The sequence below is a fragment of the Trachinotus anak genome, unplaced genomic scaffold (assembly GCF_046630095.1).
Source record: "Trachinotus anak isolate AG129_WGS33_773 ecotype Australia unplaced genomic scaffold, CSIRO_AGI_Tana_v1 ptg000003l, whole genome shotgun sequence".
Taxonomy (NCBI): Eukaryota; Metazoa; Chordata; class Actinopteri; order Carangiformes; family Carangidae; genus Trachinotus; species Trachinotus anak.
Genome location: NW_027273854.1, coordinates 19,485,917 through 19,510,874, shown reverse-complemented (window position 1 = coordinate 19,510,874; position 24,958 = coordinate 19,485,917). Strand labels below are relative to the sequence as shown.

At 38.5% G+C, this 24,958-nt stretch overlaps 4 protein-coding genes across 7 annotated transcripts; all 4 read right to left on the bottom strand.

The window, feature by feature from the left end:
• Window positions 1–3,897: 3,897 nt before the first annotated feature.
• Window positions 3,898–8,678, bottom strand: LOC139618490 (uncharacterized protein C22orf31-like). The gene is made up of 4 exons (XM_071474444.1): window positions 6,594–8,678; window positions 6,021–6,137; window positions 5,482–5,804; window positions 3,898–5,349 (listed from the first exon to the last, which is right to left on the bottom strand). The coding sequence occupies exons 1-4, from the start codon at window positions 6,612–6,614 to the stop codon at window positions 5,115–5,117; spliced, it is 696 nt and encodes a 231-aa protein (XP_071330545.1). The 5' UTR covers window positions 6,615–8,678; the 3' UTR covers window positions 3,898–5,114.
• A 1,193-nt stretch (window positions 8,679–9,871) lies between these two features.
• LOC139618489 (pleckstrin homology domain-containing family F member 1-like) lies at window positions 9,872–12,124 on the bottom strand. Its single transcript, XM_071474443.1, has 2 exons — window positions 11,526–12,124; window positions 9,872–11,247 (listed from the first exon to the last, which is right to left on the bottom strand). Exons 1-2 carry the CDS (start codon window positions 11,854–11,856, stop codon window positions 10,652–10,654), a joined length of 927 nt encoding a protein of 308 aa, XP_071330544.1. The 5' UTR covers window positions 11,857–12,124; the 3' UTR covers window positions 9,872–10,651.
• Window positions 12,125–15,866: 3,742 nt separating this feature from the next.
• On the bottom strand, window positions 15,867–17,302 carry bglap (bone gamma-carboxyglutamate (gla) protein). Its single transcript, XM_071474442.1, has 4 exons — window positions 17,144–17,302; window positions 16,862–16,903; window positions 16,362–16,446; window positions 15,867–16,240 (listed from the first exon to the last, which is right to left on the bottom strand). Exons 1-4 carry the CDS (start codon window positions 17,199–17,201, stop codon window positions 16,138–16,140), a joined length of 288 nt encoding a protein of 95 aa, XP_071330543.1. The 5' UTR covers window positions 17,202–17,302; the 3' UTR covers window positions 15,867–16,137.
• A 2,611-nt stretch (window positions 17,303–19,913) lies between these two features.
• mgp (matrix Gla protein) lies at window positions 19,914–23,350 on the bottom strand. 4 transcript variants are annotated; one of them, XM_071474439.1, is made up of 5 exons: window positions 23,130–23,350; window positions 21,325–21,409; window positions 21,164–21,193; window positions 20,835–20,946; window positions 19,914–20,524 (listed from the first exon to the last, which is right to left on the bottom strand). In XM_071474439.1, exons 2-5 carry the CDS (start codon window positions 21,383–21,385, stop codon window positions 20,368–20,370), a joined length of 360 nt encoding a protein of 119 aa, XP_071330540.1. In that variant the 5' UTR covers window positions 21,386–21,409; window positions 23,130–23,350; the 3' UTR covers window positions 19,914–20,367. The 4 variants fall into 4 exon arrangements, with proteins under 4 accessions (XP_071330540.1, XP_071330539.1, XP_071330541.1 ...); XM_071474438.1 differs by having other exon boundaries at window positions 21,325–21,412; window positions 23,130–23,282; XM_071474440.1 differs by lacking the exon at window positions 21,164–21,193 and having other exon boundaries at window positions 21,325–21,412; window positions 23,130–23,283.
• Between the last annotated feature and the right edge of the window lie 1,608 nt (window positions 23,351–24,958).

Sequence of the window (24,958 nt, the reverse complement as noted above, 5' to 3'; positions counted from 1 at the left end):
AGCATCATAAACCAACAAGACAGTGAAGCAATGTTGATTGCCTACCTTTGGAGTATCTGGCTGTCTGCCTATTCCTCCATTATTTAGATTCCTTTGGTCTGTAAGTATCCATGCATCAAAATATCAACAGGGTTTTTCATAGAAATATTCAAAGTTATGAATGTAAAGTCTATTGCAGACTGTTTAGCTACTGTACAATATATCACCTCAAAATGAAAAAGGTGGCTTACATAACTCATTTATCTTTACACATACCATCCTTCAGTCATGAAAATCTACACTGCCTTGATACTGTCATCTCAACTGCCTGAAGAATTCTACTTCATTTTTTCCATGTTTCCCTCTACTGTTTCAAACATTACACTGTGAGCTCAACACTTCAAGGAGGCCTGCTTCAGAAACCATGACGAGTTAGACGCTTTAGTTTCGCAACAGTTATTTGTGTAGTTCACACTTAATTTGTAAGTCTGTATTATTAATGTGGATCAGTGATTTTTAAGCATGTCTTAGTTTTGTAGTTTTACCAATAAGACACTGTGTTCTCAACTTCCTGCAGAAGTCTACTTTTTTGCTTGGTTCCCTCCACTGCTTCAAATGTTAAATTGTGAGCCCATCACTAAACCAGATAGACGGTTGTCAGCCAAAATGGAAAAGAAGGAATTTTGGAAACTTGTCACAGTCTACAGGTTACCTTACCTTTAGACTGGCCTCTGGGCCTCTGAGCCTGCAAAATATATAATGTCAATGTGAAAAATTTTGCTTACTAAACAGTTGGTAAATACTGAGCTCATTTTAACTACCTTACACAGTGATGGGTAGTTAATCTTTAAAACTAAATCATATTTTATATGTTTATCAAATGTTTTGGACATAAAATGTTCAAAGTAAAGAGAAACTATAGGTGTCAAATAAAAATCATGGAGAAAAAAGGCATAGAGGGACAGGCAAATTAATAATACTTAATTCAAATTTTCAACAACTTTTCAGGCTCACAAATCTTTTCTTGTTTTAATTTCTTATGTGTTTTTGCCTGATACTGCTTGCCTTTCTTTGATATATGTGTGATGTGTAGATCAACTATGTACTAGGTGAAGACAGACCAATGAATGCAGAAATTGTAAAAGATGGTCAGATTGGCCTTACAGCGGAGAACTTTGTAACCTAGGGATGAACTAGGGAAATTGATTCAATGGTGGGGAACATTTAGTTTTAAGAAATTGTACTTTTTCTGCAGTTATGACTAAAAGTGTTGTATTTACAGGTGGGAAATGTTTGCTTGAGACTTATCAAGAACATAATTTAGCAGGTGTTTGTGTCTGTATGCAGATATGCGACATTCATTTGAAAGACAGACGGTCACCAGCTTCTGTTTTTTTCAAATAATTATAATAAAGAATCTTCAGATTGAATGGTACCAGTCTCTTAAATCAAGATATATTTAAGATATTTTTATAATCAGTTTTTTTTTAAATTTCCTACTACAGCCATGGCCTTAGATTTAACAACTTCACCAGGCAGGTGTCATAGAAAAATCTTCAGATAGGCCAGTAGATCTTCCGAAATTTCTACAACACTTAACTATAACTTACTATATTGTAATACTCTCTAACATGCAATATTATTAATATTAACATTAATATAATATGTTGTAAAGTAAAGTAAAATCACTGCGACAGAGTGAGTCTGGTGCAATCAAACAGATTTACAGTAAAATTCAAGATTATACAGCAAACCGATGCTCATTCATGAACACCGACACTGAATACAACTCAAAAGTGCTCTGCCTTATATACCTTATTGACCCTTTCTTATCTGTAGGCTATTTGAGGGTGTCATCCTCCTTTTCATTCAGTGAGGTTTTACATGAAGCCAGACATTGTGGAGATACTGGTGTCACAAACTCATCCCATCCATGAAATAAAAAAGGAACCAGGCTTTCAAGGAGGGCTTTTTAGGCCTTTATTTGTATCCATCATTGACTTTTTACCTGTTGCATGGCTCATACGAGGCCTCTACTTCGTCCTAGTGTTGGTCTCCTTCTCTTAGTCTGGCAACCTGCATGTCAGTTATATAAGCATTACTTAGATTCATTACTTTGTTGTGCAGATTGACCTGGGCTTATTTCGTAGGCTGAGGCATTAATACAAGCAGGTAAAAATCCACCACACAGGGAATACAGTAGGCCAGGGGAAGTCGAGAATCAGTTTTCTGCATCACCAGGAAGAGGAAATATGAAATATGAGCTGAGTCCTCTCCAGAGGGTATTTCGCAGGCATGTATGTAAGTTTGATTTCCTTCAGTTTTTTTTATATGAAGCACCTCTATAAACTGTAGGTGAAACTCACTAGCAATCATAGTTAGTTATAGATGTGCTCCACATAAACACACTGGCTTGCAATTCTTACATATTGTATTTTAATAACTACATAAGTGCTACCTGCAGGGTACAAATGTAAGTCAAAAGAACATGCAAATTAAGAGAGGCTCTCTGCCTCTGACATGGTCCTTGCTCCAAGATGATGATGGAGACCTACTATTGAGCTTCCTGATTTTGTGGTGATTTATGTTTTATATTCACAGATGCCAGAGGAAATTTTTCATCCTTGTGATGCTACAAAATGGCGACCCTGCTATCCCTACCCTGGCTATCACGTGCACATGTTTCTGGAGGATTGTGAAAGAGGAGTCTTTCTGAAGGAAAAACACTGCTGGCTTGACAGTAAGTGGAGTGTATTTCCTGCTGTCCTCACACATGGAGACATCATGGAAGACCCAGAGTACCAGCCAGAAGAACATGATCCAACTTGACCTGCATGACATTCAGGACAGGAGTGGGGCCCACATGAGGGATGCACAAAATCAAGTGCAAAGATTTGATTTTGACATTGTGGGGGGCTTAAGAACAATTGACATCGGTCCCCTGGCAGCTGAGGCTTTTTGCAGTGTTTCACTGCATGCATTGACTTCTTACTGCAATTGCAATTGCTAGATCCTTTCTTTATAGATATGGTGGTCAACACACTCATTTTACATATTTTATATATGGTACATAGTATATTACTCATGCCCACATCATGAAAAACATATGATTGATAGCAGTTGATTGATAGCAGCCATCATTAAAGCTAAAAATAGACATCAATAAGAACTATACTGACGTGGCAGCGATCACTGTCCTTACATCTGATCTCAGAACAGCATTCTCATAAAGGATGTGTTGCCTGTTTGCATTCATCATGTGGCAGCAGGGTATTGTCCCAGCAAACTAGCTGTTGCAACTATAGCTTCTGTCATTTTTGTGGGTGTGTCCCGATGTCCCGATGACAAAGGCTGGAGCTTGTCAAGTGGAGAAAAGCAGTTTAATTTGGAGGTTTGTGCATGCACACTGAGGATAATCCTGAGATCTTTAACAGTTGAGCTATAGCCAAAGTGTGCTAGGCAAGCTATCTGTGCTTCTGCTCAGCTTCTACTGTTCTGAGATCAGTTATGCTATTGCACGCATCAAGCATAGACGTATGTGGAAACTAAACCTGCTCATTAAGCGTTAAGAGGTAGCGAGAGCAAAGTAAATGAGCAAATTATGCTAATTTATCATCTCTGAGTTTGAGACAGAATAGAGTTACAGGAGCAGAGCAGCTCCTTTCAGGAATAGCTCAGTACATGGGTTGTATGCATGGTGGGGAAGAGAGAGCAGTGAGGCTTGTCACCAGAGAAGAGAATTAACTATTTAGGTGGAAGTTATTAGAGTAGCTGTGAATGTAGCAGTGCAATGTATGTGCACTTTAGGCTGTTTGTAAATAAATGCTATGACAACGAAGTTCCCGTATCTCTGTGCTTCAACTACAGTCCAGACTATGAGCCAGGAAGATTAACAACATTGAGGCTGGAAAATGCATAATTCTTCATCATCACTGGAGTGTGTCATTGTTAGTTAATGGTAAATATTTTTAAGATTACCCTGTAAGTGATTTTTAGATGTTTTTCCTCTATTCTGTACATTTGATATGTGTACTCTCAGTTCAGAAGAAAAACTATCTTATTGTTTTGTGGTTCATTTTCTTGCTTCATCTACTGTAGCTGCTGTGACTGATGTACCTGTTTAAAATACGTACTCCATTTGACTGATTATGTTACAGATTTTAAAGAGATTTCCCATAATCGTAACAATCATTTACCAACAACATGCAATCACCCTAAGTTAGATTCAGGCAAATTGTTTTCTTTTATTGTTTTATGGTGAAAACAAAAAGTCAACAAATAAAATAGAAACATTATAGACAGAAATATTTATCAGTTTAAACTGAATTTGGTGAGATCAAGGCCTCACAATGTAAAAGAGAGAAACCCAACAGTTCCCACAATGAACAAGCACAGCAGAGAGGAAAAACTCACATTTAACAGTTAGAAACCTCTGACAGAACCTGATTCATAGTGGGCGGCCATCTGCCTCGACCGGTTGGGTTGAGAGAAGAAGAAGAGTAGAATAGAGTAGAGAAGAGTGGAATAGCAAATTTACCAGCCTCAGCAGTGTGGCTGGTAATGTGTGTTTGTGTGTGTGTGTGATTATAGAAAATGTGATCCTGGAGACACCTGCTGTACTTTGGCAGATGTTTATAATTGTGTCTGTCTGTGGACAGATATTGTCACCATTGTATTGTCACAACTGTGCAAGATACATTCAAGAAACTTTACAGGTGTGTAGATCAAAATGTCAACTTGTTGATGGGCATCGTGGCTTGTGGGTGGATCACCCCAGCCATGATGTCCATCAACAAGGTGACAATGCGACCCATAAGTATTCAGTAGTCGTTACTACATTATGACGAGACTACTGTTATTTGTGGGCGGGAACACAACCAACTTCAAACATGGCCTTAATTTTGATATCAACTACACACCTGTAAAGTTTCATCCATGGTTAATACAAACTCTGTCCACAGACAGACATATGTAGTCACAACTGATGAGAACACACACACACACACACACAAACATTCATTCCAATTCAGTTTCAAATGACACATATTTCTGCCCATAAAAAGTCCCATGTTGGGTTTGTCCTGCCAATAAGGAGGTGGTTGAGGTTGCTTTGGTTGTGGTCTCACCTCCTCTTCTTACTGTTCCTGCCTAGATCTTTTATTTGGTGGCAGGCCAGGTTTTGGTTCTCTAGAAATATCAATATTATAAAGGGGAGGATAGACTCCAGCTCCATATGAAATATCCACATGCACAAGTCCATGTTCATTAGTTGACGTTGTAATCTTGGGACGATCCAGTCTCTCCCACAGCTTCTGTTTGATACGCCGTCCTAGCTGTAAACTGTATGCACGGACACGGCCACTCTTGAACCTGTGAGAAGAGGAAGAAAGAAAAATTCAACAATAATCATACATATGATAAAAAAGCTTAATCCTTTAAGAAAAAATAGTTACTGCCATAATTATCTAATTGAAAGAGTCAGTTTACAAACTGTTTACATACTGCAGCATATCATCTGCCACTTCATGGTAGATTTTCTGGTAGTCTTCCATCGGGTAATGGTGTATCTTGACTGGACCATTGTGGTTTACATCAGCTGTACTTTGCTGGTTGTTAGCACTGTAGGGCTGAGGGCTGGGGGTTACATTAGAGAACGTTGGCAGGTCAGTGGGTGAAATGGCAGAACGAAGCTTCTTAGCCAAATTTGCCTTTCCTAGACGTTCAGCAGAAGGTCTGGAAGAAGCAGGCTCGGAGCTCCGTTTCCTCTTCTGGCGAAGGTTGGCAGCAGGAGCAGAGTGCTGGGGTACTGGAGTTAAATTCTGCACCTTGGGAAGGTCAGAAGCACATGAGAGGATGTCAGCCTCTGGTAGACTTGTTACTTATTAACAGCAAATTTCAGATGAGCTACAGAGGACAACTTTGTCAAGTAAAAGATCCTTCACATATGTCAATTTAACCTTACACCTGACTGCAAGAGGAGTTTCACATGTTTCACAAATGAATGTGTCTTTTCTTTAAAGTTTTCGGTCCACATGTCTAACCTGGTCATTTCTGCAGCATGGATTGTTGTTGCAGGGTCTGTGCTTCCCTGCTTGGCGTGTGGACATTCTCCTCTTCTGATAGTAGTTATGGTCTATCAGCAAGACAGGTACTTCACACTGCAACAATACACATATGTTAGAATGAGGCCCTACAAGTTCAGTCCTGCATTTAAACTTACTTGTGTTTAAGGACAGAAGCAATTAAATTAAGTGTTAGATTATTAGTTTATCAATACTGATGTTTAAATGGGTAAAATAATATTAATGTAATTGGTAAATACTGAGCTCATTTTAACTACCTTATATACTGATGGGTAGTTAATCTTTAAAAGTCAATCATATGTTATATGTTGATTAAATATTTTGGACTTTAAAGTGAATATTTAAAGTGAAGATAAGCTATAAGTGTCAAATAAAAGTCATGGAGAAAAAAGTAAAATATTTCTCTCTGTAGTGGATGCAGTAGAGTAGAAGTATACAGTATAAGAAAATAGAAATACTGATTTTAACTGTGCGTCAACACTGTTCTCAAGTACAGTACTTGAGTAAATGTAAACAAACCTCAAATCTTACCTGGTTTCTTTGTCCTTCCATTTCAGCTCAGTGAAGAGACTGAATGGTAACAGGAAACGTTGTATTTCGCCGCTGAGGCTCTACCGGAAACTTTGCTTTAGTTTCAGAGCAGTACACGTTTCTGATTGATTTGTTGAAGTTAATGAAGAAGATATAGATTAGATATAGATTGTTGAAGTTTTGCAAACATTGACAGTTTGTTTTCTCTAAAGACAGAGGGACTTCTCAGTTCAGTTGCTGGTTGTAAAATGAAGTGTTTCTGTGGGTTCCAACCAGGATGAACTTCATGATGTCAGAGTTCTCCAGTTATGATGTCACAACTGAACATTCTCATCATGTGTTTCAGATCATCAAGGTTCTAACAAAGCTCTCTGTGGTATTTTACAACTCTCACCTTATTCATTTTGAACATTGATGAGGTTATGGTAATTGTTGTTTAAGAAGTTCAAGCACAGAAAAACACAACAACAACAACATATTTTTATTGGTAACAAGAAGTAAACTGGTTTTTCTGTTGAAAGTATAAAGACAAAGTGGAGATGGCACAATGTTTCCTGGTCTCCCCAGACTCACATCTTGTATTAGTACTTCCTTAGTACATCCCTGCCCACATTGTTAAAGACATACAACAAATCAGTCATCACAAAAGCTCCATAAAGTGTAAACACCCAAACTACCAAAAGGCCTTCACTTTAGCAACTCTTTCACTTAAGTGTTAAGTGTTAATGTATAATGTGGTTTAGAGCAGGCTGTTCTGGTGCAGATCTGCTTTTTCTTGTGTATTTTTGTGCTCATCAGCCTGAATGGATGAATCTGAAAAAGTGAAATGAGAAAAATATAATGACTGTACTTCTGAAGGTAACTTAAAGAGGCTAAAAGCATCAAGTTTTTGTGAACTTTTACAGAGCAATAGATAGTAATCTATGTGGACACATCACTGTAAATCCTTGGTCGATTTACCACTGAGTAAACCTCCAGAATTACATGAAAACATCTATGAACTTTGGCTTTGCCAAAAAAGCACCTTTCTACTGAGAGAGCTGTTTAAATGTAAGAATTTATTTTTTGACTTAACAAAATAAGGCTCTCACCTACTCCTTTTAAAAGTAATCACTTTATATAATATGAACTTTATCAAATAAATACATATCACAGCAGTAATTTTATTTTGACCCTTTGCTTCATCATGAGGCTCCTCATTTAATCCATATCATGTGCAATATCATATTTTTTCCAACAGATGTCACCATTTCCATAGTCAAACCTTCTCCGAGTTTGCCAACAAGGCAGTCACTGATCTGTTGTAGCTCCCAATGATCATTTGTGCTACCTGCTATCTGATGAGATACTGAGTGAAAACTTGTTTTTTTACAGCAAGTGAATATCAGCAGCATGCTCCTTCAGGTTAAAGGACCTAGCTTCATGTCTAAAATTATGTTAATTAGGAGGAAATTGCATGAACGTAGCTTGGACCATGTGCATTCATTGATGCAAAGGGGCGTCCTGATCAAACAAATAGATTCTAAGGTGCAGGTGCAGACCAAAACACATTACTATTTAAACTTTTTCTGTTTGTACCCTACTTGTTTATCAGTGTCCCCTTCTGTTAAAAGATTGTGAGGATGAGTTTCTGTGATAAACAGCAATGACATGAAGTTTCTTCTATCGGGCTGGTTTGTTTTCATTGATGATATGAAACAGGAGAAAGGAAGAGCCTGAGAGAAGCTTTGGTTTTTTGTTTTCTAGAGACTTGAAACAATTACCGAATGGGGATGCAGTGGTTAGCACTGTTGCCTCACAGCAAGAGGGTTCTGGGTTTGGGCCTGGGGCATTTCTGTGTGGAGTTTGCATGTTCTACCTATGTCTGGGCAGTCCAACTTCCTCCCACAGTCAAAAGACATGCTAAATTGCCTGTAAGTGAGGGGGAATGTTTTTTGTCTCTATATGTCAGCCCTTTGATAGACTGGAGTCCTGTCCAGGGTGTACCCTGCCCTTGCCTAGCGTCAGCTGGGAGTGACTCTGGCCCTCCTGCAACCCGTACGGATAAGATAAGATAAGATCACCTTTATTAGTCCCACAGTAGGGAAAAACACAGTGTAACAGCAGCGAAGTGGCAGCGCAGAGAACAGGAAAGCTGCAAAGAAACTGCAATAAAAGATATTTAGGAAAGATAAATAATAATAATAGGTGGTATAGATAATGGATGGATGGACAGAGTATTCTTATACACACTGAAAAAATTGTGTCTTAGTTTTGTAGCGTCATTGACAGTGATGGTTTTGTCCAAAGGATGGTTAACCAGTTTTATGTGACCAATTTTATGAAAGAGACTAAATAATAAGCAACAGATTCCATTCTCTATCCATATCTAGTGTCTTTCTCAAACAAAAAAAAGTCACATTTCCTTGTTCCGTGGGAGTCGACGTCAAACAGGTTTGATACTAATTCAAAGAAATGACTCAACCATGATTGGGAAAGATTTGGCATTGTTACAACTTTGACCATGTGTTTATTAATATGTGCCTATTTTGAGAAATACATAGTAATTCCAGTTTTTTGTGATGAGCTGTTTGATGAGAGATCACACACAAGTATTAAAAAAAACAAAATCCAAAAATCCCCAACTGCTGCAGTTGTTCCAGGAACTGTCACAAAAATGCAAACCAGCTGTCCATGTTTAAAGAGGAGACTATTTATAGCCACAGGAATCAGTTAATTAAGTACAACTAAATTCAACTGCTATTAAAGCTTCTTCCAAGTTCTTATCATTATACTGTTATCTCTGCACAATAAAATATTACCGCTCTAATTGTTGAGTGCTCTGGTGTCTAGGCTACGCCTGTTAGAAGAGGCTTGCTCATAAACAGCTACATATATTTATTTAAACTAATAGCTATAAATTTACTATCTATTAATCAAAATGTCTATATACTGTATGGATCAGTATTGGTGCTAATACAACCTTGAATGGTTCACGCACCACCCAGATGACAACAGTCCATATGGTACCTTACTCACTTACACGGTAATTTATTTTTATTTTTTTAAATAAATCTCCTGAATGAATCTCACTAAAATTTGCATAAATCAAGAAAAAGTTTCATTTTGATTTATATTTAAAAAAAATCTTGAGTAATGTATGCAGAAGAATAATCCCAACAATGATTTATACAGATTTTTCTTTGAGGAAGAAAAATGCATGTATTGGAATCATGACAAGAAAAAGTAAAGAAAAAGTAAGACTGGTGAATCCAACTTGACACCCACACTCAAATAATCACACCAGACACAAATCTTTTATCTGATTCTAAGTGCTTTATTGTTCATAGATAATTTCAAAGTGGAAGAGTAATTACTTTTTCACATGTAAACAGCAACTGATATATACATACTTAATTAATTCACATTTAAGACTGAAGAATATGTTCTTCTCAACATCCCCTGACACCAAATAATAATTAGTGTCGATGTGAACTAAGTACAGTGTAAAAAGTGGAGTAAATACAGCAATAAATATGTGCAAATACAATATATAATTCTCTTTTTACAAGTCCCCCGTGACTCTTATCTGACTTTGGTGTTCAACCTTTACAGTGCAGAATGATGTATGTGCAGAGTTTGACAGTAAAATGCTCCTTTCATATTCGTTTCCTGAAGGGAGAAAAGTCTCTAAGTGCTTGCTGAAGTGCTTGTGTAGGGTTTGTACCTATGAGCATCACAGCTAGTTATGCAACTTACACAAGTGGGCAGTGGAAGCCTCCAGAGCACACATACTGAGAATGGACTTTTCAGTAAAGTAGAAGCTTGTGCATCCAGCAGTTGAACATTTCAAACTGATAATATTTGAATATTTTAACATGTCTGGAGGGGATCTCTACTTCAAACATGCTTCTACTGTAGTTAACACAAACAGATTTGTGTCAACATTTACTGGTCATCTGAGTCCATTCAAAAGTCCAATGCTCTTTGTTATAATATTATTCACAGTAACATGATGAATAATAATGAACATGTCAGTTTTGTCTGAGGGGCTGCAGCAGTCTTGTGGTGGTTATGTTTTACTGGGGCTGCTGATGTAATGTGACTGGGTCAACATAGACGCCCAGCTCTACCCAAGTGCCCATCTCAGAGTTAAACCACATGCTGGGAGTGTGGTTCTGCATCATCTCCTCTTCCTCCCCTTCATCACTGGATGCTGCCACCTCGTCCTCCTCTGAGCTGAGCTTTCCGGTGCTGTCTCCCCTGTGGCGAGATGGCATTTCTTCTTTCTTGCTTGTGTGGCAGAGACTGCAGACCCTCAACTTCTTAGTGGGATGAATGTGGGCTATGACTTCTCGTTTCTTGGAACACGAATTGCAGACTAAAAAGCCACATTTTCGGCAGTGGTGTCGACGATTGGTTGCAGTGAACCTGCTGAAGCAGCGCATGCATTTGTAGGCAGCTGTGTCCGGGATCCAGGAAACAGCAAAGGTGGAGCCAGGTTGGCAGCTGCCGCCCTGCAGCAGCCTGGACTTGCAGTCTTCAATGTGATGCATCCAGGCTTGCTTCTCCTCGCATGAAGAGGCGGACACAAAAAAGGACTTGCGTGGTGTACGGATCAGCCACTGGTTCCTCAGTCGCACACCATCCTCCATGTCCTCCAGCTCGATGTCCTCTGAAAACACAATGAAGATGGCAAATTTATAACAATGCAAAAAATATATGGAAACTCTGAATGGGATTTCCCATGTGGTGCTCAAAACAATGAAAGACTACATTTAAAAGCAACTGGCATTTCCAGAAACAATGTTCTTTTTTTGGGATAATCTACAGATAGCCATTACTGTGTAATACAAATGCCAGTTTGATCATTATATTATTCTTATGGGCCAATTTCTGTCGGAGTGAATCCAGTGTTTTGGGAGAAGATGATGATGTTGACGAGTTACTCACCTAGAGGGATGATCTTTTGCTTTTTGTGCCAACGGCCTCTGAGAAGGATGCTGCCATACACCAGCACATCATTGAAGAGGAAGAAGACCTTTGGCTCGACCTTCCGACGACCCTGCTTTAGCAGCTGACCCTCTCCCATCAGAATCCGACCCGGCATGGACAGCGGCCGTCCAGAGGGACCAAATGAATTCTCCACTGCTTGGATACGCTCACGGTTCTCTGTCTGAAATATTAGCTGGTCCGTCATGGTAGCCTGACATCTGTGGCATGAACAAGTTGCCTTCAGCAGCCCCAGCAGTATTTTTAAAGGCTTGTTTCCTTGTGACGTCATCGGACTTTCCAAGTTTGGAAAGATGACAAATATGTCACACAGAAAATAAAAGAGGAGGAGACGATAACAAAAAAGTAAAAGTTAAAGCTCCACAGTTCTTCTGAAAATTCAGTGCAAATACTAACACAACACCAGAGGTGGAATGTAGCCAAAGAAGATTTACTTGAGTAATTTCAAGGTACTTGTACAGTTTATACTACTTTGTAGTTCCACTCTATTACAGGAAAATATTGTTTTTTTTTTTTTTATTCCACTACATTTATTTAACAGATACAGTTACTAGTTCAATAGTAACTAAATTGAATTCGGAATTTACATGTATGATCACATATATGATCAGTGTATAGCATAGATTAAACACTTAACTGCATAAAATTTGCTACACCTTGATCAATAACAATGGTACAATTGTCCTTTCATCATTTATTTTCTTACTAATACTTCTGGACTTTTAATCTATGCAACACTTACTCTTGTAATGGATTGTTTTTATAGAGTGTTATTGTTTCTTTAACTTTATCAAATGATACTTCTCTCATTACTGCATTGCATGTTGAACATGAAATTATGTAAAATAACGTAAAATAACATGCTTTCAGTAACTTTGGCAACTTACACATTTTTTTTTTTTGCTGCTGTGCAATTAAACCTTAATGTTAATATTTGACAAAAGTATAAACTTTTATGTAATATTATCCATAATTTGTGTCTGTCCTCTGTTTGTTTGATATTTTTTATGCTCCAAGTTTCAGTCTGGTTGTATAGGGAGGTTGTTGTGCATGTGCACAGTAAAATCAGAGTTGTGACATGTGGGTTAATGTTTCACTGTCCGACATGGTAATGCAAGACTGGTTGAGCAGCTCCACTGGCAGCTGGAGGAACAAACCTTCATCAACCTGCTTCATGCAGCCAAGTCATGTTAGTCACTCCCATACAACACCTGTCAGAGAAATTCTGTGGTGTTTCTGTGGGATCATTAATAAGCCAGTCATTCCATTGCTAAACACAGACAATACCATCATAAATCAACAGGATATAAAAACCACATTCTTCCAGTAATCAAATCACAGACATGTCTCAGTTAACAGTAACACTGTTTATTCAGTGATTGCTGAACATACTGTAAACATGGCAAAAAGCAAGGGGAACTCCAAAGGGCGAGGTAAAAAGGTTTTGGCATTTTGAGGAAATAAAGAAATAAATTTAAAGCTAACAAAAGTGAGGGGAAATTCCTCAGATTAAAATCACAGCCAGTAATTGCTGAAACAACATTTTATCAAAGTTACTTCATTAGCATAAAACAGATAGTTAGACAATTAATTAGTAAATATGATACAATTTTAGACAATGTGAGACAAAGTATATTTTGCAAACCATTTTTAGGACAAATATCAGAAAATTTAAAGGAATAGTCCTGGTGTTTTGGTAAAATACCCATATTCACCTTCTAGCTGAGAATTGGATAAGAAGATTGAGACCACTCTCATATCTGCTCAGTAAACATAAAGCCAGCACCAGCAGCTGGTTTGCTTAGCTTAGCATACAGGCTGGAAACTGGTAGCTCGGCTCTGTTCAAAAAGGGGCTCCAGGACGTTACTGCACCCAGCCAAGGAATTATCTCTGTAGCAATATGTTTCCCATACTGACATTAAAGTGGTGTCATCAAATCAAGTTTGACTTCATCCAAATGACAATAGTAATGTTTTGTGTTCAGCTGACAACTCTGTATTCATTGGGTTTTGCATCATTTGTCCTTTTATGATAATAAAATAGATTTAATTTGAAACATTTTCTGCTAAGGGTTTGGGGACGGTCCAAAGCAGATCAAATAACTGACATCAAATAGTTTCATCTTCATGCTTCAGTTTAATGTGAATTGAGAGAAAATGGAAAAAGCACAACAAAAGAGAGGACTGTCCGGAGGCACCAGTATCAGTGTAACTCTAACAGTGTCCTTACATTTTCTTCATTCCTTCTTCATCTTCTTCTTTCCTCTTTCAAACTTTGTCATGATTTGTTTTGTTTTGGGTTTTTTTTGTCTTATTTATGGACTTTCCAGGGTAGATCTTATGTCTTACCTCCTCTGGTATTCTCTGTCACGTCACCACTTCATGTATCGTCCTCTTGCACGTGTGAAGAAACAAATAGAATGATGAAGCTGGAATATTACACAACAGATTAGTGTTTTCATAGACTTGTCTAACTAGATACTCGAGTACTACACACATCTACCTCAAAATAGCACAGAGCAGGATAGACTTTCATGACCATTTCCATTTGTGTATTTTCACAGACAGCACAGATTATAAGGGGCTTTCTATCCCGCCAGGCAAGGCTGCCTCATTTGAAATACTCTCGTTCAGAATGGTCATGAAATGTTTTTTTCAAGTATATTAATACTGAGAACTGATCGATTACATTAATACAACATAGGACAAGGAGGACTTTGTACAGATTATAGTCAAGCTAAATAAAGTAAAAGGAAAGGACTTTAGGTGTATGTATGCAGGGATATTAGGATGCATGTCTATATCTGTGTGTGTATGAGGATGTTGGCTATGTTTGTTACGTTTTGTTTTTTGGCATGTGATTCTTAGGATAATCTGCATATTTGTTTATATTACAAAATTAATAAAAATTTGAATATAGAATTTTTGCTTTCAGTACCTGGTGTGAGTGTCGAGCCATTGGACCTGTGACATGTGAGAACACAATCATGATTAGAGAAAGTACAGTAGAGGTATTTATCAACTGCAGGAGCATCAGTGGTGTGATCATGTGGGCTTGTGGACAGATCAGAGAACTGTAACAATAAAACATCAATTGACATTTAAAGACAAATGGTTTGAAAATTGGCCAAGCCAAGCCCAGGCCAAATAAAATAAAATAATTAGATAGTTAATAATTCATCCTTAATTTTGGCTTGCCCAAGAGTATCTAACTAGAATCTTCAGTACATTGCATTAGGATCTAGTCCTGACTTTTGATACACCTCCTCTTTAATCAGATCTGTTGAGTCAAAGTCGAATGTTTTGGCCTTCATCAGGAGCCAAGACAGAACAAAGGGGTTGAAAAGTATTTTATACACATTTTTAAACATCATATAAGGCACATAATAACTGCATCATTTAGTAATCAGGCCATCATCTGTGTCATTTGTTCAGTGACTCTTCTTTGCTTTTCATGTTGTTGCACCATGTTGTCGTTAAATCAGAGCAAATCAAACAGTATAATTTTATTTTATAAAATCAAAATGATCTAAATTAAATTTAGTTGATAAGAAAACCCCTTAAGTCTAGCTGTTCATTCAATCCATATGTCAATTGTGTGCTCAATTTATGGATCCAAAATGCTCAAACGCAGTACATCCACACAGTCACCTCACCCTTAGTTAAGTTAGATCTTCTCTGTCTCTTTGGCTTTCCCTCTTATTTTAAGCCACATGGGCATTTTAGCATGTACACAACACACAAGTAACACATCCCTTTACACTGAAGGTCTGCCCTGAATGGGGATGCCTGAATTCTTCAGTGCAGGTTGTGCTGTTACAATGAACACACAAACAACAAGGGTAATTCAGGTTATCATGGACTTTAGAACAACCTCTCTAATCTGACGACACTAGAATGTCTTTGTGATTGTTGCCTCTCTTATATACTAAATAAGAGGGTGTCTGAACAAATATCTTTCAGAAAGTTTTGAATATCATGCATGTAATATTGCCTGATAGAGGTGATAGAGGTGATAACTATCCACTCATCTTAACTCAAAATCTTTGCTAGAGGAGAAAAGTGTTGATTAAAGATGAATATGACGCACTCTGGATTGCATCTCCATTGTATAGAGTGGTTAGCCCATACATACAAGCTTCCTTTTCTGTTGACATGCTCATGTTCAACAGGGACATCTAGTGGCCAAAACTTGTGTGAGCAAGTCCATCAGTAAGTGACCGCCAGGGTAATTTCATTCAAGTCACACAAGTGGGGCCTCATAAAAGCAGACACACAGCAGACTTTTATTCATCTTTATTGATTTCATCAAACTACTCTACAGGCTGGCTGAAATGACAGGATTAGAGACAAGGGTTTATGCAGGGTGAAGAAATAAATTCACATGCCAGTATCATTCCTCTTGCCTACACATCTGCTCACATCTTTATCCTTTGTAACAACATTGGGAAATGTTCTCTCATGCTTTTAATGCAAAGACAAAGTTGAGTTCAAAGGTGATAATGCAAGTTAAAGAAAAGACAAGTTGTGACGAGTTGTCATGGTTTGGCGTCTAATAGGGGATTGGTCCGTAGTAGGCGGTGTAGGCGGCGATGATTCCATCCGTGTCCATCATGTGCTCACAAGCGAGGTTGGCCTCGCAGACTTCTCTCAGGCTGAGTGGAGAGAGGAACGGTTAGGACATGACTGAACTGTGCTGATGTGATGCTGGTACATGAGTGTGCCTGTCCACTGCTGCATTATAATAGAAGTGAGAGCAGAGGATGTGTGAAATACCTCTCCAGCTGGGTTGGGGATAACTCTCCAGCAGCTCTCTTCTGTCTCACCACTGTGGACGCATGTTCCCTCTCCACAAACAAACCTGCACACCATGCACATTTAACATAAATATTATATATAAATACAGAAGAAGTCAATCAAACTGGGCCTGCTGAGCCAAACACAAATGCACATGGAGGATATTTGAAGGATAGGAGGACATATAGCAGCTCAGCAGAAATCAAGAGCAATTTTGTAGAATCCATATGTTGCAAATAGAATATGTATTGATAGAATTTAAGCACTGTGTAAAAGAGTGCAATACATGTATTTAAATTCTGTTTATTATCATTGTTACTATTATTTTACAATTATTTACCTAAGAAGCATCTAAAAAGTTTTCTAGGGAATCATCTCCTTCAATATTCATCTTTGAGTGAGATGTGTTCAAATTGATTTCATAACGTGCAGCAGAATAAATGCACAGTCAAAATCCTAATGTTGAATCATGATCTTACCCTCCTGAGCAGGGTGGTCACCAGCAGGCTGGGAGCCAGTGTCTGTCAAACATGAAGGTAAAAATGCAAATAATAATGATTCATTTCATTTTATTTGATTATTCATAGTCGAGGAAATGTCACTCCTTCAGCTGAAGTCAAATAAACCAGTCGGACAGATTTTAAACTTTGTAGAGCCCTTGAAGTTGAAATACTTTGATTATAACAATAATTATAATATTAGGATGTTGTCTTGATAAAGAGTTGCTTCTAACATACAACATATTGCTGTGCAGCTCTTACCTGAAGTCAGACAGATGACAGCCAGGGAGCAGAGGAGCAGGATGGCCAAAGTCTTCATCTTTCAGCTTCTTTCTTCACCGTCTGCAGTATCAAGCAGCAAGTAGGACTGGAGACTTCGAGGGCTCTGTCACTCTCTTCTCTCTCTCTTTCTGTCTTTTCTCTTACATATATACATAGATGCACACTCGGTTTATAGATGCGGCCCTCACTGTGATGTGGATATGTGATTGGTTAGGGAATCATGTATCACACACCCACACAGACGCAGAAATACACACCTCCACAAAAGTCATATATACAAAAACACATGTTTGCTTTCACACAAATGCACAGAGGAAGAATGTGGACTATCTGCTTCCAAAAGGTGGCTGTTTGTTTTTAAATCACAGGTGATGAGAAAACAAATTCACAACCACAGACATCAGGTAACAGGAAATATCTTCCATTGAAAAATATTTTGCATTTTGTTTAAGTGAATCAGGCTGCTGCTGAGGAACCAGATTGTCCTTGTGAATCACTGTTTGCACCTGCATCTCTTTTTACATCTTAAAACAGTCAATAGTTTTTTTCCTTGAAGATGAAAGAAAACTATGGAAAAAATTGCTTCAACACTAAGAAGAGACATAGAATGATGTAATTTAGCTGCAAAATGAAATTGCACCATCACCAGACGACCTGCTGTCAGATTTTGTGACAATAATAACTCGTCTGATGAAATGTTAGAAGTGCAATGCCAGCTGGCAGTCTGGAGAGGTCAGAGTTTCGGTACGTGCCCACACACTTTTACATTTGGGTCACAAAGACCATGTGGCAGGGAAAACCATGTAATACAAACTGAAACCACCGTCCCACATTATGTGACATGATTTTAATCCAAGGGTTTTCTCTTTTATTACACACCACAGTGATTTCCTACATAAAGGAAGAAACGAGATTTAGAAGCAAACCCAAAGTGTTTGAAGATTTGTAGAAGGGTAATTTGAAATGTGGGAAGATATTTTTTACCAAAGCAAGTGGGTGGCTTGCCAATGAAGCTTCCTACAATGAGTGAAATGTGTCATTTGATTTGTATTAAAACACAACTTTCTGTAAGAAAAGTGTTTGTGAATGTTTGACTATTTCAATAACATCTAATTCTTTTGTATTTTATTGGTTTATTATAAAGGGAACATGTCACATCATGTTGTAGGGCACATTATTTACAACATATTACCATAGTTACATTTCCAAAACCAGACCTTTGAACTTCCTTAATTTATGATATGAAAATCTCTTCCATAGACTTTCCCTTCTCTTTCTCTTCTTGTTGCTTTTTTTGACTGGATATTTAGGCTCTGGTTCTGGTTCTGACAGAATTATGAGCTGTAATTTCACTGTCTGGGTCAATCTTGGTGCCTTGTCTCGTTTCAGGGATTGACTTCAAGGATTCAGCCTCAGTGCAACTTTAATTGTACACGTTTGTGGCCTTGCGGCAACATAGAAAAGCAAACATCCAATATGACTTTGTCTTTTTAGGCCTGTGCCATGCTGACATCTACAGAGTGCTGACCTGTCTTTGTGTCTGTGAATGTCTGCAGCAGCGAGGATACTGACACATAGATGTGTGGTGCATAACACAGATTCCTCCTGAGATTACAAGAAACCAGATCTCGAGTACACATATTAAATTCAGCAGCGTTCGTGTGCTTCCAGTAATAAAAGCATGTGTCCTTGTCTAACCCCTCAACAGGCCAGTGGTTGGAAGAACCTGAACACATTTACTCAGGTATTGTACTTAAGTACAGTTGTGAGATACTTGTAGTTTACTTGACTTTTTCCATTTCATCCTACCTTATACATGTACTTCTACTTAACTATATTTAAGAGCCAAATATACTACCTTTTACTCCACTAAACTCGTTTAAACTTTATCCTCCTCTAAACTTCACAGATGGTTTCTTTTAAAAAAACAAACTATTCATATAACTATAAATAGAAAAATCAAACAGAAGAGAAAAGTCCAAAAAATAAAGCCAAACTTTGTCTGTTCTTTTTCCTCTCCCATAAATCATCTCACCACCCCTCAAATGTATCCTGTGATCATTTAAAGGGATCCAGCCCTTAGGTTGTGACCCATTGGAATAAATTACCAATAAATTACTATTATTAAAGTAATTAAAACTAAGTCCACCTGGAGCAGCTAAGTTTAAACACTGTTGCATCAGTATTAACAGTCTAATAAAGTCATATTCAATATATCAGTCACAGACATTTTACTGCAGAACAAGTACTTTTACTGTGATACTTAAATTACATGTTATTGATAATACTTCTTTGCTTTTGCTTCAGTATAATTTTGAATGCAGAATTGCTTTAACTAGTAATGGAGTATTTTTACATGAATGCTTTTACTTTAATTATAGACTTTGGAGCAGCAACAGTGACTTGCTGGTGACTCAACTGCAAATCATTGTTCTGAATGAAATTATAAGTATTATTTATAATTTATTATAAAATATTTCTCCTGACCAGTCTCACCTGCCTTCATGTTAATCTGCTACTGTAAAACAAATCAGAAAAATAAGTTTGTTTCACTTGTCTACACCTCCAATACTACTCTTGCTCTACTCTTTAAAACCCATGCACCATTACAATTCCCCATTTCATCTTGTGCAGTCTCAAAAACTGGACCAGTACTATCACTTTAACATTTGCTGCACATTGCAAACACTGGCACTGAATCTCGAATGTTCTCACAAACCTTCACGGCAATCAAATGACATAAACAGGATTAAGACAAAACCCAATAAAGGGAAATTTATTTTTTCAAAGCAAATGAAATAATCACTGACAGCAGTGCTGGCCTGGATAAGTAGGCGAATAATGTAAGAAATGGTTAGTGGATAGTGAGCAAAACACTTCACTCAAGCATATCACATAAAGCTCATAAATGCTGGGAAGGTGTGATAATAAGGGATAAAAGTTATCCTGAGATTACACAAGAGATGGACCTTGAATTTCTACATGGGTATAATGATGGGGTGTTGTGGGATTTGAGCCACACTGGATATCTCAGTGTTTATAAAATGTGTTTTTTTTTCTGAGACTGTCATTTCACATCCAGAAGGGGCCACAAAAACAACTACATACATTACATAAAACTTGTGTTATGTGGAAAGTAGAAATATGCATTCATATCCAGATGATGATGATAAATGTGTGTTTGACAGACTGATATTTTGAGTTTAGTATCGACGAGTCCCATCTGGTCTCTGGGGCTGAGTCCGGGCGCCAAAGTATCTCTGGTAGGCCTGCTGAAAGCCGTGGCGATAGGCATAGTAGCGGCAGGGAGAGTAGTCCTCACAGGTCTCTGCACGCATCTCCGCTGGAGATTTTGTTTTCCTGGACAAGGAGGGGAGTGTGGGGGTTGGTGGTGGGTGGGGGTATAGAGTGTCAGACAGAGATAGTTTGAGGAGAAGGAAGAGAATTGTAATCAGAAACAGACATTTTTGCATTTGCATTTCCTGTGTGTTTGTGTCAGTGGATGTTTCAAGCATATGTAAGTGTTTGATAATCTACTCAGGCTTTGTCTTAGTGATCTAAAATAGCATCTGTTTTGTTGCCTGCCTCTCTGGATGTGTGGTTTTCCATATGCGCGAGACAAAGGAAGGGTTACATGCTTTGTATGCATGTCTGTGGTTGTGAGTTTTACCTCATTAAATTGTAATGGTTGAAGCCGAGGCCATTCCCTCTGGGTGGGTTGTATACGTTGCCCCTCTGTGGCGTGATGAATGAGTTGGCACGGTTTGGAGGCACAAACAAATCTGGAACCACAAAACTTTACTAGACAAAAATCCCTGTTTTAATCGTGTCAGGCATGCCCCTCATGCATCTGATCTGGGTCAGGTGAAATAAAGGATGAGGGTATGTTAGTGCGGGGTAACATAAGGACTGAATACATTATACTGTAGACCAGGCTGTGTCATATTTGTTAGAAGTGCATGCATGTTTTTCCATAAACGAGAGACAACATTTAATCACCTTCAATGGATTCTGTGCTTTCATGAGAGTCTACGGGAAAAACATGGAATCGGGTTAATCATAAATGATGAATCACTGTCTAATTCAGATATATTACAGGTTATAAATAGATAATGACTGCTGAATGATGGCAAAGTGAAGATGTCGGGGAGGATCTGTACCATAGCAGACGCAGAGAGAGACTGCTGCGCAGACTGCCAGAGACTGAAGGAGGCTCCTCATCCTGGGGCTTGTTTATCTGTCTGTCTGCTGGAAGAGAGGAGGAAGGTGTTTCATTGAGTCAAGTCAGCACCAAAAATAATAGTTAGATATGAAAAGAGGGAGAAAAGGAAAGAGGGGGAGAGAGAGAAATTGGCTACGATTTTGAATCTGTGGGTAAACTGGAGAGAACCACAAGCAGGGATAGATGTCTGAAAGTGGCAGAGTCTCCATGTCTGTACTTGTGGTTTTCTGCATACAGTCACATAAACAACTGACACACTCTATCCTATAGATATACATCTGTACTGCCTGAAGGTTGCTGCAGAATTTCTGTACAGAACAAACACAAACCAAAGTTGTATTCACACAACCAGACTGAAGACTTTCACTGAGATAAGTCCAGAAGTCTTTCCTGCGCAGTGGACTGAAGTCAGGGTCAGTCCACAAACACCATTCAGCAGCTGGAGGCTCAGTTTGTGGGAGAGAGCAATGAGAGAGGAGCAGTCGTCTAGCTGCCAACTGATGGAGTCCAAATACACTTAATGCAGGGAGATAGACTGTAATTATGAAGAATGTGAACATACACACTATGAGTGTGTATGTTGAGCCATTTATGAGTTACTACGGTAACGTGTGTGTCACCTGTACAAACAGCAAGGCCAGATGTCTGTAACACACACACACACACACACACACACACACACACACACACACACACACACACAGACACACACAGACACACACGCTGTATTTGCTGTATTTGGATGCCGGCAGTGCAGAAAAGCCTTCAACCCCATCTTCTCATCTTCTGTTTGTGGGATTTGGCCGGGATTCTGTTTCAGCGGCCCTCCCTCTCACCATCAATAGCAGCTTTCATTATACATAAACACACACACACACACACACACACGGCACTAGCAACATCAGCCCCTCAGGCATATCTTGGCTTCAGTTGAACCCAGACTCGCAGCAGGCAAAGAGACAGCAAGCCTGGGGCCCAAAGTTCAAAAAGAAACTTCCAAGACTGGCAAGCACAGCTAGATAAGTCTGTATGTGCATGCGTGTGTGTGTGTGTACTTGTACTTGCTACATAGTAAGGACCAAAAAAAGTATTTTACTAACAGAGTGAGGACATTTTGGGAAAGTGAGGACATTTTGGCCGGTCCTCACTTTTTGAGACACCTTCAAATCACATGTTGAGGGTTAAGACTTGGTTTTAGAGTTATGGTTAGAATTAGGTTTAGGTTAAGGTTAGGGTCAGGGTTAAGGTTGGGGACTCAGTTGTGATGGTTAAGGTTAGGGTAAGGGGCTAGGGAATGCATTATGTCAATGAGAGTCCTCACAAAGATAGAAGTACAAGTATGTGTGTGTGTGTGTGTGTGTGTGTGTGTGTGTGTGTGTGTGTGAGGTGCTGACAACAGTGTCTACAGAGTTTTTTGTAGGGGTCCTGGTGGGTTCATAGCTTTCCTCCCTGGAGGCAGAATGTGTCCACCTCATTGGAAAAAACCACTGGCATGATCCTGGTAGAGCACAGGGCCAAACCAAGGCTACATACTAAGTACTCTTCACTCTTTACACAAACACTATGCATTAAACCACAGGCCTACTGTACTATGAGGATGGCAGCATTATATTTAAACATTTTAAACATGCATCCTTCCATTACCTAATAAAAAATAAGCTTTGGCTTGTTTAAAAGATATAAACTACTTCTACTTTTCACCTGCCATTGGTTTTAAAAGTTTATTTGTTTTCATGTACTTACCGTGAATGATAGTGATGAAGTAAGAAGTCTCAGAAATATCTCTCTGTGTATTTTCTCCCGAGGAATATTTCCTAATTCCTGACAGCAAGGCTTTTATACTCACCTCTTTTCCCCCCACCCCTTCATTTTCAACCCACCAACTCTCTCCCCCCACCTCCTCTTAGCCCTCACCCTCTCTCTCCTCCCTTCTCCTTCTATCAGCCCTCTTTTCCACCATTTAATCAGACTGTGAGTATTAGCTCACTCTCTCCCCAACTCCCACGCCTTCACTGAAAAGTACAGTACTGTGGGTGACGGAAAGGCGAGGAGCAAGGGAGAAAAACAAGCAGGGTGTAAACACAAAGACAAGGAGGAAGGTGAGGGAAGGCTGGCACAGGGACATCTAACCTGCTTCGTAGCAGGTACATGATAATATTTGCCACTGTTTGCCAGCACGATATGAAAAGAACATTCACCATACAGACACAGTATGGACTCTATGTCCCCATATGAGAGAATGGAAAAACATGTATTGAAGTGGTTGGCGCTTTACACTTGACTTTAACCCCTTATTTAGCATTTATGAGCAAATTTAATAAATATAATAATGTCATTGTAGCTCATCCTGTGGAGACCAATAAGTGAAGGCTGCTGTTTAAACACAGTTATAACACAGTTGTAATAATATAAAAAGGTTTTCATGGAAGACGTTGTTGACAAAGCTTTTATTAACTTTTATTAACTACAAACTGTAAAAGTATGTTGTGTGTCTTAATTTGGTTGCCAACAACTACATTATAGTTTGTTATAAACCAAAGTTGTGTTATTATAAAGAGCCGACTACACTGACCACAGCTTGCTCAATAATTTAACATAAGTTTTACATATTTTTCTATTAAAATTTCTGGTTGCTCTTTTCAGACCATTTCAGAACATGTGAACATGAGTTGGTCTGACTTGAAGTATTTTGACTTGAAATGGTAAGTTGAATGAAAGCGCTGCTGAGAGTTCACTCAATTCATTAAGTTTCTAAAGAAACATGATCAACATATTAACTATTAATTATGTAGCCTTCCCAGCATGCATTGAGACCCTTCTTTATTGTAGTTTGAAGCAAACATAAATGCTGGTATCCTGCTGTCTGTCGGTAATACGTGTTCAGATAAGTCAGGTTTGTTTCCTTTCATGATAACGAGAACATTATGAATGTTACTGTGAGAAGCTTCATGTCTTTACACTCACTCTGGTGGAAAATAGCTCAAACAGAAACCGCAGCTGAAAATCCTTTAAACTGATTCTTCAAACTGGTGCAGATGCAAATACTGTGTGACTTTAACATTTGTCTCTTTGACTGAACAGTTGATTCAATTTAACAACTCAAGTTTACTGAACTTGTTCTCTGGAGTTCTGTGACAATAAAACAGGTTGTTGCACATCATCATTACCCATAAGACAAACCAATTAAGTTCAGCGAACTCACATTTTAAAACTGAACGAGGTTAAAATTTCTGACATTTGTTGAGAACACATGACTTTGTTTTAAATTGAAGTAAATTCAGAAATGCTCACAACTATAAGTACTCATGCACACACTGCACCTCATTCTAGCAAGTGTCCATTAAAGTAAATGTAGTAGTTACACAGAACAACATCCATCTGGTCTATATCTGAGAGTTACGTAACACCATATCACATCTGGCTCACGCTGTGTGAGTAGCAGTGTGAGAGCAGACCCTCGCCAACAGTAAACAAACCCGAATAGGACAGTCTATGCCAGGAATCAGCGGGACTCAGACAGGAAGATAAACATTAAGATAGACATAGAGATGGAGATAAACCCCGCCGACAGA